The sequence below is a fragment of the Podarcis gaigeae genome (genome assembly GCF_964106915.1).
Source record: "Podarcis gaigeae genome assembly, chromosome: 1".
Taxonomy (NCBI): Eukaryota; Metazoa; Chordata; class Lepidosauria; order Squamata; family Lacertidae; genus Podarcis; species Podarcis gaigeae.
The window spans coordinates 83,982,565-83,997,209 of record NC_139678.1 but is presented as its reverse complement, the minus strand read 5'-3'; the positions used below and the strand labels follow the sequence as shown (position 1 = coordinate 83,997,209).

The following is a 14,645-nucleotide window of genomic DNA, read 5'->3' as shown; positions in this document are numbered from 1 at the left end:
TGTGAAAAGCTGTAGCACCAAGAACACAGAAGATATTAAGTCTTTCCATTCCATCCGCCTAGTTTCCACTCACAGGTGTGACACTTTTGCAAAATATATATTTGATTGTCAGAATACTTTTCCTGCATGTACTGGAAACAATTTCAGAATTATGTGAGCATGCCCTCAGGGTTTGTTTTACATGTTCAACATTTTAGGAGTGTGGGTTTGTTTGTGATGTCCACGAAGTTTTTGACCATATGAGCATCATTGAACTGGGTGGATGTGTGTGTGTTTTTTTTAAATGTGCAGAAGGATGTACATCTGCATCCAGGCCCATCAGTTGTAACATACGACGAGCTGCCTGTACAGAGAACTGGATCAAGGCCCTAGTCCTTGGAACAACAGTTCATCCAATGTTCCCATGGGGCTTTATCGAGCTAGAGAGATATGTGGTGTGCAAAATAATGTTCCGGGTTAAGGGCTAATACAAACAAGAAAATCAAACGATCAAACTTTTATTCAGATAGGTAGGGGTGCATGTTAGAATTTCACCCCGAGACTTTGTGCTTGCCCTAGCCAGCAATAAACTCTTTACAAAGGCAAAATGGTGCAGTTTAGTGTTCAGGTACCTGTTGCCCTAAAGCAGTCTCCAGCAGCCATAGCTGAGTTCTGCTCAGGCTTTGAAGTGACTCCTTCCTGCTTCAGCTCTTCAGTAAAACTTAGGCCTCCGAAACACATTTAGTTCTCGCCTTTTCAACAAATCACAGGACAGGCCCCCAACTTTCCTTTCAGCTCTTTGCGCTGGCTCCTTGAACTTCCTTCTCCAACCCTCTGGTGTGATTTTCTCAACTATAACAGATTCCTGGAGCTTTGCTCCTGACCTGGAGAACTAAATGTTGAAAAGAAGACTCATATCACAGGACCAGACTTCTGGAAAGTTCTGTTCTGTAGAAGGCAACATCTCAGAGAGACTCCAAGGTTGAAAGGAGGCCGCCCTCTGCAAGGCCCAACAGATTGCTAGGTTTTGCAGACTGAACAAAGTAGGCCAAGAGGTACTTTTGATATTAATTCATTTGCATCCTGGACCTTATTCCAGACAGTGTTGTAAATAATATGTGTGTTAGAGGCAACAAACATTTAGTTTTGAGCAACCATTTTGTGAAGATCTCTGTTAACCCTTACTATATCATAATGGTAAAGACAGAAACATAATCTTCAACATATTTTACAGGGATAACAATTTATAACAGGAAAACTTTTAGCCACAAAAATTATAACTTAGGGTGGGGGCTCAGATCCATAGTTTTGCTTTCTGTGACAAGGGAGTCTCAGAACACAACTATATGTTAAGAATGTGAGCTACAGTAGTACCTTGGTTTGCAACCATTTTGGATTACAACCACATCAAACCCGGAAGTGTGTGTCCCTTTTTTAGGATTACAATCCATTTTTAAAAATTACAATCCCTTTTTTTTGGGGGGGGGGGCAATTGGCGAAAGCACACCTTGGGTTACAACCTGTATTGGTTTACAACTGGACCTCCGGAATGGGTTATGGTTGTAAACTAAGGTACCACTGTAATCTCTTCCCCAAAATAATGGGAGGGGTCCCCTTATTCTTCCATCATTCATATTCACCTCTATTTTTCTTGCTCCATCACTCTTTTTTTCATTTCCCAAGATTTCTTAGGTTTCCTTTATTCTCTGTTGTTTTTTATTCCCTACTCTCTCTCTCTGTTAATTCTTACTTTCTTCTTCTATCTTTCATGTTCTTTCAGCTACTAAAAGTTCAGGGGAGAACAGTGTACCGGCTGCTTGTTCAGTGGGACAATAATCTTAAAGTAAACCCCGGTGCTTTGTTGAATGCAACTCATAGATTGCCTTGGACCTAATATTCCACCTTTTTTTAAAAAAAAGTGTGGTTGTGAATCTATTACCACACATCTGGTTGGACATACATTTGTCATTGCCTTTCCCAGTGGCAGCATTTAATCAGCATGCTTATTTTTTTACACAATAATTTAATTTCACAGCACCAAAATGAAAAAGCACTTTAACACAATTTTTAAAAACAAAAACCACGGGTCCCCCCTCCCATTAAGCAGCATTTTAGTACTGTTTCTTTCCCACCTCATCTTCTAATTTGCTATTAAACACTTCTAATTTGCTGTCTCCACACACAAGACCATGTCAAGCTCACCAGAATGGGAAGATAGCGAAAATGTATACTGACAAAGAGTGCTGCACTCCTGAAATCTGAAAATTGCAAGCGTACAAAATTGCACACGCAGCTTACAATAGTAGAGCAATGGTTGTGTAGTGCTAGGAGCTACCAGCCTTAGACATACCCAAATACATCTGAGTTCAGTGGAAAGTATTGCATTGTAAATATGCTTAAGATTGCAGCCTAGTAAGAGTGCGCTTAACACATTCTTGAGTTGGTTTGTTTTTAGAAAAAGGCAGTAAATTAAATCTCCTAGGATAGAAATCTAGAGCAATCTATTCTTCACTTTTCAAAAACACTTGTGCTGTTATGGGCTTCCTAATTAGACCACTGTGGAGTAGGAGTAATGGCTTATTTGGGATGTACCGATGTTTGAGTTAGTAATATGACTAATTCTAAATTAATTTTTTTTAACGTATATTATGTTTGTACCCCCACCTTTCTTCCATCCCAGAGTTCAAGGTGTAATGTACATAGGGTTCTTGTCCAATCTCCCATCAAAGCAGTGTTAGAAAGTGAAATATGAAAGCTAGGAGCTAAATGGCACCTTAAACCAAGGTTATGGGCGCAAAAACGGAATGTCTAGGCGAGCTTTTTTAATAACAAGAATACAAAGCTGAAAATGAACGAACTGCAGTTAAAATATTACATTCATTTTTCACATGGTCTAGTCCTTCCTCTGCCCACCCCCCTAATATTCTTAAGAGGGTCTCTTCTCCAGTGGGGAAGGCAAAAAGGTCCTCCTTTCCTTCCACTCTGCAGTTTTAATCTGAAATCTTAGGCGTAGTACTGCACCCAGAGCTCAGAACCTTTGCACTAATGAAATTCCCTGTTGCAAAATGTGCCTAGAACAATGGGAGTTTCAAACGCTGCATCTAAGTACTGACTAGACCCAAACCAACTTAGGTTTGACAAGGTTTTGTATCATATTCCTTTCAGACCATACCCTAGAAGCACATCTACCTTCTGTTACACAACCTTGTTATTCATCTTTAAAAGATCCTTCACGTAATACTTGCCTTTCTGCGATTTGCATGGCTTTGTAGGGCTTCAAACCACTATTTTGGTTTAATCCACAATGGTTATGATTCCAAAAAACAAAGCATGTAGAGTGTACACAGACAGGATTATTACTGCAGTAGCTCTTAGCTCTAAACAGCTCCTGAGTATATAAAACTTTAAGTTGGAAGCTACTATTGCAAAAACAGTGGATAAATTTGGTGTTTGCATTAAAATGGTGCCTGTGGATTAGGAGATTGCAACTAAGCGCTATGTGAAGTTTATTAGTTGGGTGTGTGGGTGTGTAACTAGAGACGTGCAGTTGAAAGCTCTTAGCAGGGAGGAATCCACAAAATTCAGATTCCAAATTGGAGTTACTGGATCTCATCTGGGAAAATCAAGATTTGGATAGAATCATGAGTCCACTTTACAGTGGATTCCTTTATGAGATGGTCTGAGTGCTACAGTACTTCCTCTGTTCCCATTTTTTTTAAGACCCAGGGAAGTCTTCCAGCCATCCACAGCCTGGAGTGGTTAGCAGGGCTTCTTGCCACTCTCACTCTCAGAGTGAATTATACAGCAGAAACATGGCTACCAATGTGCAAACACTTTAAAATCTGCATGGGAACAGGACAGGATGGACTTAGACCCATCCCCATGTAGTACAGTGGTACCTCGGGTTAAGAACTTAATTCGTTCCTGAGGTCTGTTCTTAACCTGAAGCACCACTTTAGCTAATGGGGGCCTCCCACTGCTGCTGCGCCGCCGCCACACGATTTCTGTTCTCATCCTGAAGCAAAGTTCTTAACCCGAGGTACTATTTCTGGGTTAGTGGAGTCTGTAACCTGAAGCGTCTGTAACCCGAGGTACCACTGTACTGGGACAGACTGGACTTTAATGGGTCTGTCTACCTCTAGAGATCAAGTAAGCTTAGAAGGTTTGATTTTGACATATTGCTGTGGAGAAGAGTTAATTATTGTGCTAGAGAAGTGGAATTAGGAACTACTGTAGCTGCTTTCTGGTAGCCCATATATGCAGCTCAAAGCCTCCATTGTTGATGAAACTAGAATCAGACATATTTTTTTACTGTAACATGACATCAAATGAAGTGTAACATGCATGATGAGATTGGTTGTCACCTGCTTTCACAGATGCTAATAGATGTTAAGAGTCGTCCATAATATTGGTTGAATTCCACATGGAAGCCACTGTTCTCTGATGCAGTGTCATGTGGTTTGGACCTACAAGCTGAGATTCCTGCATCGCAGGGGAATTGGACTAGATGACCCTTGGGAAACATTCCAACTCTACAATTTTATTAACCTATGCAAATATGAGGGCGAGTCAGATAGTTTGGGTTGTTTGCTGATTGCAGGGGAAGGCCCCACATAATCTGCCCTGACCACGTGGTTGCAAAATTCACACACCATGTGGAATTGTATTGCAGAAAGATAACTTCCACATGGGTGCATGTGTAAAGCATAAGCAGCAGGAATTCCACCAGCCATATCAATTCTGATTCCTGTTGCCGCTTTTGGAAAATCTTTACCTAATCAGAAAGGAGGGAAGATATGTAAACTTTACATGATCAGCAAGTGGGAGGCGGGAATGACATTCTATTACTTCCAGCAGTCTATAAATTCCAAAGACAATCTCCCATGTACTTCAGCAGTTATCACCAGTACATTGATTACAGCTGCACTGTGATGCTGGGAGTTTTCAAAGATGTTAAGACTTGTAGGTATAGATGGGCCCGCACAAATGTGGGGGGTCCAGCTGGATCAGGCCAAAAACTCATCTAGCCTAGCATCCTGTTCTCACAGTGGCCAAGTGGATGGCTGACGGATGCCCACAAATAGTACATGAGAGCAGAAAAGCACTCTCCCCACTTGTATTCTACAGCATCTAGTAGACATACTACCTCTACTAGAAGTAACACAGCCATTGTAGCTAGAAGCCATAGAGAGACCTATCCTCCATTAATTTGTGCACACCCCTTTTAAAGCCATGCAAGTCAGCGGTCAGTACATTTCCTAGCAGCAAATTCAGTAGTTTTCAAGTATGTGTGCTATGAAGAAGTAATCTATTTTGTGTGTTTCTTGTACTACTTTACTCAATCTTCTTTATGGCATTTTTTAGCCCCTTATGAAAGCAATCAAGTCCATTCCCTCATTTCCTGTCTTCTGAGCTAAACATTTCTAGATGAAACTTATTTCCTTGACTCTTTACTGTTGGGTTTTTCTGTAGTAGTTTTAGCAACCCTCCAAGAGTCCTCTTTATTACCCTGTTGATCTTGTTAGCCTTCTCATTGGCTTTTGATACTTTGGATCAGATGGGAAGAACAGCTAGCTTTTGGGAGCTGGCTTTTCAGTATTTTTCCTTTTTTGTTTTTCCACCCTCATCGAGTTGTCGTTTGTCATGCTCTTTGGCATGGGGTGTTCCAGAAGACTTTTTCTTATTAATGCCGCTTAATGTCTACATAATCTATGAAGGCACTGGGACAGCCTTGGAATTCTCTATCACTAGCTAAACAGACAGGACTGACAGGCTGACGCAACCAGTGTCTGGAGGTTGTGAAGGAGTGAACTAGAGGGGCAAAGCCAAAGGGATCCAGACAAGATATTGCTGGTGGGGTAAACCTAGGCTGTGGATGTGATTAGTGTGTCCACAATGGATGTGGTGGAGATATCCAGATTTGAATACATTTGTAATCTAGGTATAGTTCTGGATCCAACTCCTGAATAAGGAAGTATTGGTGGTAGCCAGAGGTAACTTTTACCAATGGTGACTGTTACATAGACTGCTTTTTGGAGGTACTCCCCTACATTTATGCATGCTTTTATAGCTTGACTACTACAATGTGGCCTGTGGTGTTTCCATTTAAGATCATTAAGAAGCTGCAGGAATATGTTCTTGCTCATCTCCTGATGGACTCTGGGAGGCATTAACATATTCAGTTAGTCTTGTGGCCTCTGCACTGTCATTCTGTTAGCTTCCAGGGCCAATTCATGGGACTTACCTTCAAAGTTCCTCAGGGCCTGAGACTTAGCATGCCTTTGGAGCCATCTCTCCCTGCATCAATCCAATAAAGAGCCTTGGTTCAGTATACCTAAAGGAGCATCTCCACCCCCATTGCTCAGTCTGGACACCGAAGTCCTCCTCTGAGGGTCTTCTAGCGGCTCCCACACTTTGAGAAGTTACAGGGAACCAGGCAGAGGGCCATCTTGGCAGTGGCGCCCTCCCATCAGACGTCAAGGAGACAAAGAACTACATAACTTCTGGAATACATCTGAAGGGAGCCCTGTATCAGGAAGTTGTTAATGTTTGCTGTTTTACTATGCTTTTATATGCACCGTAAGCTGCCCAGAGTGGCTGGGGAAACCCAGCCAGATGGGTGAGGTATAAATAATACCCCTTGTATCTTCACTTTATGAAGTCCAAACATCAGCTTCTAAGGGACTTTCTGCTTTTAAAAAAGCTGTAAGACTTACTGGTTTAACTGCTTACTCTTTAGCAAGCTGTGGTTTCTTTAACTAGCATGTGTTGTTTTTAATTCTGCAGTTAATTGGTTAGCAGCATGAGGGCAACTGACATGCAGAAACCCGAGACCCCATAAGTTCTAGATGTAAGGTTGGATGGGCTATCTTTCTACAAAGATAGGTTCTCTGCACCATTGGTAGAGAACCTCCTCCACTATGCTAGAAGCCCTCTGTTGTGTCCTTCACTATGGCATTGAGACTTACAGTGGTGCCCCGCAAGATGAATGCCTCACAAAATGAAAAACGCACAAGACAAAAGGGTTTTTCGGTTTTTGCGTCGCTTCGCAAGACGAATTTCCCTATGGGCTTGCTTCGCAAGACGAAAACGTCTTGCGAGTTTGTTCGCTTTTTTCCTAAAGCTGCTTGAAGAGGCGCAGTTGCGACGGACCGTGCTTCGCAAGACGAAAAACATCGCAAGACGAAAAGACTCATGGAACGAATTAATTTTGTCTTGCAAGGCACCACTGTATTAATATAGACACTGTGGCTGTTGTCTTCTTTTCTTAATAAAAATCATTTTCTGGTTTGGTACTCCAGATATGTTGTCCAGTTCTAAACATTCTGGTGGTATCTCAGTCTATCTATTGCCATATGACTTTATAGAAGTCAGCAACTACAGACTCCTGTGCCAAATCCTGCCTTTAGAGAGGTGGCTCCTGGCCCCTTCAATTACCAGCTTTGGAGGTGGAGCACCCATCATGATCTTCTTAGTGTTCTGCAGGAAGACTAGGTATTCACCAGAGATTTATAGAAGTTACATTGTGATCTGAGACGTTTGGTAGGCTCCCAGCTCAAAGGCCAATGGAAGCGTAGATTTTTCTAACACGGGTAATCCTCTCATGGGGATACATTAAAATGTTACCTAACTAATAAAGACCGATGTAAGTTTCCTCTTATTCTTCATCTATGTAGGTTAACATGCAGCTTGATCAGCCCTCCGTATTCTGCTGCTAAAGCCCTGTATGGTATAGGGTTACACATGCTGAAGGACACACAAGATTGCGAACATTGTTTCTACCCACGTGGTCAGCAAATGACCTTCATGCTGGCACTCCTGTTGAAAAACTAGAATAGAAGGCTCAAACGGAAGAGAGGATAAAAAGTGGGGAGTGCATTTCAAGGCAGCACAAAAACCTGCAAGATTTAACTGGCCTGACAGCACGCTGCTTATTCAGAGCCGTTTACAAAGCACACTGATGTGTTTGGTAACCAAGAGAACACAAAAGCACTGGCCCAATAAAATATTTTTATGTGCTCTTGACATTCTCCACCCCCCCCCCCAGTTTTTCTTCCCGTGGCACTTATTTTGAGGGAAGAACTAGCATGGATTAGATGTCAAAAGACAGGGCTCCCTGAGTTCTGAGCTCTCCCAGTATCCCTGGTAGAATGGTTAAGGCTACAGAATGTCAAATGCCTGGGACTTGTGCATTCTCCATGGCTGAACAGAAGTGGCTTGGCAGTTACTTCCTCTCCCTTTCTCCACTGCTCTGTCCCTCTGCCAACAGCACCCCTTGCCCCATTTCATTTTACAGCTTTGGACTTTTTACCCTCCAGCACTTTCCTGCTGAAGCACTTTTCTCACGCTACATCACTGCCAAAGCATTACAAATTCCATGACATTATGGAATTACTTCATGAGCAGAAGTTAATGCAAATTGAGAAAGTTTGCCAGAGCTTTTTTCCCATTTCTCTTTCCCTCTCTTCAATATGACTACTGCATTCCGGTCACGTAACTAGGTTTCTTCATGGTACGTTTTGTATCTAGAATTCACGAACTCGCTGGTCTTAATTAAGTACAAAGATTGTTTTGTGAAGAGAAGGCAGGAAATGTGTGGGGTAGATCTAGCAAATGAAGCTTTGGTTCCGATGGCAAGGCCTGAAAAGTATCAGGATTCATTCCAAAGCAGCAGAGAAGACTATTTTTCACAGGTCATTCATAACTATGTAGGTGAGGGGTTGGTTAAAGCAGAACCAAGGTAAGAGAATGACAGCTACACCTACCTCACCCTCCTTACTGGAGAATGTCAAACCCCTCCTCTCAGTCATTTTGGTTAAAGAGAACAGTTCAATTGAGTAGCTCTGCCTAAACCTGCAAAGTGCTTAAGACAAAGGGAGAGCTGCTCTTTCCTTTCAGGAAGGGTATAAATTCTGGTTCAACTGCTCTAAACACCCTAGGTCAGAGGAGAGAATACCCTTGGGCAGAACAGTGCAGAAAAGAACATCTGGTCTGGGTGCTGAATGAAGCCAGTCTTTGTTCTTCACATAAGATGATGAACAGCCAAACTCTGGAACGCTATTTCCACCCCCCCCCCTTTGGGAGCAGCTTCTTATAGAAGCATCTGGAAGCCTCCCTGAAGTGAACAGGTCCATGAGGTGAGGGGGGGTGGCTGCGAAGATTCTTATCCATCCAGCGAAGTCCTCCAAAGTCCACTTGCTTCTCAGCAGATCTTCATTCTCTGCCAGGTTTTCTTTCACCAGCCAGTAAGCAATTGGGTATTGAGCTCTGGGGCAGGTGCAAATAACACCTCTGCAGTCTGGATGTTTTTACACGGCATTTTATTGTGGGGGAGGAACTATTATGCCTGCCTGGTTACAGAAGTGTTGGGAAGGATAGGCAGGCAGGAAGGCAGGGTCACCAACCCATGTTAGGAGGGCACACTTAACTAATGGTCCTGCTGTTAGTCACCCAATCATGGGCACCCTGAATCTCTCTGTTCCTGCCTCCCCTCTCCCCCAACGGGATCAATATGCCTGTCATTTAAGCCTCACAGGCTCTGGAATGTCATCCCAGGCCCTTCAGGTGCTCCATCCTGCAACTGCTCTTTCAGAAGCTGCAGGAAACTCATGAGCTATTAAACAAGTGTGGTAGGCTGATGGACCCTCTAGATGCTGTTGGACTGCAGCTCCCGTCATCTCTGATCATTGGCCATGTCTGGTTGGGGCTGACAGAAGTCGTAATCCAACCGCTTCTGGAGGGCCAGAGTTGTTCACTAGCGTGCTAAACAGACAAGAGATGCTCTTCCACCATGCCAGTCAAAACTGCGTTTGCTTCTTTTTCCTTTATGCTGGTTATAGGCATTTTTAAGGATGCTGGTACTATATTGGTAACGTCACTTATTTGGGGATGCTAGGACTATGCACAAAGCATTACTACTTCACCATAATTCAGAGTGGTGGCAAGGTTGTGGCTTGTTATTGCAGAAACACTCAGGAATGCTGGCACTATGGTTTCTTAGTAGTGTAGGGTCTTCAGGGGCATTGGAAGGGGCTTCCGTCGGAAGGCTGATTATTTTAAGGTAAGTCAGGAGTGCTGGTGCTGTTTTTCACTGGAGATTCTCATATGCTAATATGTTACTGGTGGGTGCTTAGAAGCGCCGTCACAGTGATATCCTACTGTAGGGTCTCTCTTGGGACACTGCAGGGAGATTGTTACAGCAGTTTCTCTTGCAAGCACTGAAAACTTGGTTGGCGGCTTCTCTTAGCACCTAAGCATGCATGTCAGAGATTGCCACTGCATCACTGTTTGCCCTCCTGTTATTTCTATGGTCATTTTATGAGCACAGTATTGTGCATGCTCATTAGCTCCTAAAAGGATCACGCGGTGCTAGGATGTTACTGCGGGGGTTTGCAAGTGCTGAGTCAGTTGTTAATGTCTTACATTCTACTGCTCTGTAAACATCTGTTATTGCAGGCTTGCATATGGTCCTTTTGTTACAGTAGGTTGGCAGAGGAGTTTGCGGGACTTTCCCGTAAGTAGATGACGTTTGCATACGGGGGTTCAATATTTGGGGCGGGGGGGGGGGGGAATGCTCAGAGTCAGATTTGCACTATTTTGCTCTGCAGGATCACTGAAGTATTGTGGCTGGTGGGAACTGTAAGAATTTTTTGATCCCAGCCCTCTTTCCACTGATTTTGGAAGCAAGAAGTAGCATCTCTCCAGGGGATGCCTGGCCATGAGCCAACAACTTTTCCCCCAGCGGAAGAAAGGGAAAGTGAAGAGGCGAGATCTTGCCTCTGTGTATGGTGGTGGGGAGGAACAATGTAGGACCCAAGGTTGTAGTTGGGGAATTAAGCAGAGCTGCAAATAAAGGAAGAGGAGATGACTTCAAGAAGGGTGGGACTCTGCATTGAATAGGACCCCCCCGCAAAAGGAGGCTGTGAGCCCATTCAAGGGTGTGAATGGTGTGTGTGTGTGGCACTTACCAGAGATGGCACCAGATGGTGCCACGCTCCTTCCTGAGGGAGACAGCAGCCACTTGAGAAAGACTGTAGGAAATAGGGCGTTTGTGTAATAATGCAAACCCCAGTGGTGAGTTGGGAGCAGGGGAAGGCTAATTTAGGAGCAGGGGCAGGCAAGGCTCCCTCTCCGGAGCAGGCCCAGGCTCAGCTCCAGACGGAGGGAGCCATATCTCCAAGGCTATTTGAAATGCGAGAGGAAGTGGGCCACAGGGTAGTGTGGGGAGTCGATGCCCAGCACCTGGCAGATGCCGAGCAGCTTGAGGCAGGCCTCGCGGCGGCTAGAACTGGCACAAGCCACGTTGCAGTAGGGCTCCTCGTACTCGCTGGAGACGAGCTCATCATCGAGCAGGTTGAGGCGGATGACTCCGCGCTCATGCAGGGCCTGGAGCGTCTCCAGGCTGGCCGTGGACTTGAGGGCCTGCAGGTGCTGCGAGACCAAGCACATCACTCCCACCAGGTGCATGCGGGGGCGAGAGCGAGCAGGCAGGAGGGGGACCACCCCGCAGGCCACCATGACGGAGGCCAGCATGATGTCCACGCCGTAGATCTCCTGAATCCAGTCGCGGAGGTAGAAGCCGCCCATGCGGGGGTTGATCTCGATGAGCTTGGGGCCGGACGCGGTCAGCTTCAGCTCCACGTTGAACACGCCGTCGGTGAGGCCGCAGCCTAAGCAGCACTGGTAGGCAGCGCGGATGAGCTGCGCCTCACGGTCAGGGGGCAGACAGGTGGGCATGCAGGCTGCTGTTTCGGTGAAGTTGGGCACCCGGGTGGGCCCATTGTCAGAGACAAAAGCCCCCAGCATCCGCCCTTCGTACATCACCAGATCCACGTCGTGCTCAGTGCCGGAGACGTACTCCATCAATAGCATGGCATTGCCCCAGCCCAGCCCGATGCCCGGGTGGTCTGAATCATCCTGCAGGTCCCTGGAGATCTTGTCAAAGTGCAGGTGGCACTGCTGTGCATCCTCCACCAGCTTGACCCCCACAGCCCCGGCCCCGTACTCTAGCTTCATGACCCCAGGGAAGCTGATGTGGCTCGCAGCCCGCTCCACATCCGTGTGGCTCTCTAGGTGGCAGCAGGGCACGGCATAGAGCGCTGCCGAGGGCCAGCGAGCCCCCTCTTTGCGACGGCGCAGCAAGTGCAGGTGAGTGCGGCTCTTCTGCTTGGCCACGCGCATGGCTGTCGGGGAGCTGCAGCGCAGGCCCAGCCCTTCGCACACCAGTGCCGTCAGGACCATGCAGTCGTCCCAGTAGGAGAGGCAGCCGTCCAGATGCAAGCCCCGCTCCTGCACAAGCCCCAGCAGCCTCTGGGCATGCTCTTCATCCCTCTTGTGGTCTGTGGTGTCATAGTGGATGAAGGTCTGCACCAGCTGGGAGGCAAAGTGGTTGGGGTCGGACTCCACCAGGTGGATCTGGGGATGGGAAAGATCAGAAAGAGAGCGAGAAAGAAAGAGGGGGGTGGGGTGGAGATGGGAAGAGAGAGAGAGTGGGGTAGGAGAGAGGTAGGAGTGGGAGCAGGGATGGGGAAGAAGGAAGGGCAGACACAGAAGGGCAGAGATGCAGAGAAGATGGGAGAAAAATCAGAGATGCATCACTACTGACAGTACCAGAGAAGGACAGCTCCTTGGGACCAGGCACGGCACAACAGCCCCCTGGGAAGTAGGCTCCAATCTATGGGCAGCAACTCCCCATCTTGCAGGCATCCCATTTGTGCTCTTGGTGGGACAGCTTCCATTGGAACCCACAGGTTTGGTGGCAGGGGAGGGAGACAGGATCTGATCATTCTCTACATGCCTGCTTCAGCAACAAGAGAATTTAGAATGAGGAGACATTGTCCTCTAGGTGTAGTAGGAGGTGGTGCTGGGGAAGGACCATGGCTGGCAAGAGGGCAGAAACAAGAAGCTGAGCCAGGTGGTTGCATGGGTGTGTGTGCAAAAGGGAGTCACTCTTCTGCTCTGCGTGTCCACTGTGCCTCCTTAAACTGGATTCAGTTTGCATCAGGGAGGTTCCTCCATTCAGCTCATTGGGCTTTGTGAGCCATAAGCATATCCACTGTGTGCCTTTAAGTCTTATGTTACACCACTTAATATAAATAGCTTAAGTAAATAACTAAACAAAAAATAAGCCAAGTGGATGGGAAAGGCAGCCTTAACAGTTTCACTGCTGATGATTTTAGCAGGGACATATAGCAACTCCAGAGACATGGGGACATCAAAGCAGGCTCCCCCCACCACCACTTTAAAGTAACTCCGGAGCACAGCCATTTTCCAGGAGAATAAAGCATACAGACTGTCCCATTGTGAAGACCGTAGCTGTTGACATAGTCTCTGGTCAACATGTTTTGTTCAGGGTCTGAACTGCAAAATGGCAGCAAGACTCCAACAGGGGCAAATTCAGCCCTCAGAGGAATAAACTGGCATCAAGGCACTTGGGCTTTTGAAAGAAAAATGGGACTAGTTGCTGCTGGCTAAACCGCCAGCTGTCTCCTCCTACCAATTTAGTTTTCATTTTATTACAACATTACCACCACCCCTCCCCACACATGCTATCCCCATATCTATTCTGCTTGTCAGTCTCCCGCCTATTCAGAGGGGGCCCCCTTTGTGGCTCCAAAGGTAATCTAGAGCAGTGTTTCCCAACCTTGTGCCTCCAGATGTTTTTGGCCTACAACTCCCATCATCCCTGACCACTGGTCTTGCTAGCTAGGGATGATGGGAGTTGTAGGCCAAAAACATCTGGAGGCACAAGGTTGGGAAACACTGATCTAGAGGTCCTGGAAACAGGATAACCCAGTTCATTCTTGAAACTGCACTGTACACCCATGTCCTCCAAAGCAGACAATAACCAGCACAGTTATGTCCCAGCACCCAGAACGGAACAGGGTTTCTCTTCTGAGTTTGGAGAAGCCACAAAACTACAATGTTTAGGAAGGTAAGAATGAAAGTCACTTGGAGACCTTTAGTTAACAAGTGACTAATAAGTCTAATAAATAATGATACAAGGGATGGGAGAGGCAAAGCAGGGGTATTTCATTGAAAAAGCTCTTTTTATGTATCCCTGCTGCCTCAGCTGTAAGGCTTCCATCCCATTTCCTTTAGCCTGTGGCTTTAAACAGCTGCACACTGTGGTGGAGAAGCAGTGACAGAAGAAGCTTCAGCCTCTGAAGCCTCCTGGCTGCTATAGAAGGCCAGGAACAAGGAAGCAAGTGCTGCTTGGCAGACTGGGATCTTGGGGATCCAGAACCCGCACAGCAGTCGTGCCTCATGTTTGCTTCCTACCATTTTTAAATGGAGGCAAGATGTGATTAAGAAAGAAGCAGACCTGGCTACGCCTGAAATCCTCAAGAACTCACTTCCATCCCCAGTGACTCGTCCAACTTAAAACTTGGTTCCAGACTGGGCTGTCCGATGCCCTGCTCGAAGTAATCCTGATAAGATGGCCAGCCTCAAGAATAGCATGACCGGGGAGCAGCAAGGCAGCAAGCAGGCCAGCTCCACTGGCGTAAATGCATAGCACAATGGTGAGCCCTTTTGATTGGCAGGGGGACTGTGCCTTTCTCCCCTCTCTGTGCTTAGATGGCACCCATAAAGTTTATATTATATGGACGGGGGCTTTAGGGGGGTGCTGCTCTAGTTAGTCCATCCTGCAGCCTGTGGGGGGCTGC

At 46.2% G+C, this 14,645-nt stretch overlaps 1 protein-coding gene and 1 long non-coding RNA gene across 4 annotated transcripts in view; one reads left to right on the top strand and one right to left on the bottom strand.

Moving 5' to 3' along the window:
* Positions 1-316: 316 nt before the first annotated feature.
* LOC310839720 lies at positions 317-14,594 on the top strand. The gene is made up of 4 exons (XR_014561606.1): positions 317-1,022; positions 7,281-11,100; positions 11,160-13,609; positions 13,750-14,594. It is a non-coding gene; the product is annotated as an uncharacterized lncRNA (long non-coding RNA).
* The window catches only part of CARNS1 (carnosine synthase 1), a 32,829-nt gene continuing 27,466 nt past the window's right edge, over positions 9,283-14,645 (bottom strand). For all 3 annotated transcript variants that reach the window (XM_083728353.1, XM_083728354.1, XM_083728352.1), the window contains one exon: positions 9,283-12,393. In XM_083728353.1, coding sequence (XP_083584479.1) covers positions 11,161-12,393 — 1,233 coding nt within the window. In that variant the 3' untranslated portion in view covers positions 9,283-11,160. The remainder of the gene's footprint in view (positions 12,394-14,645) is intronic.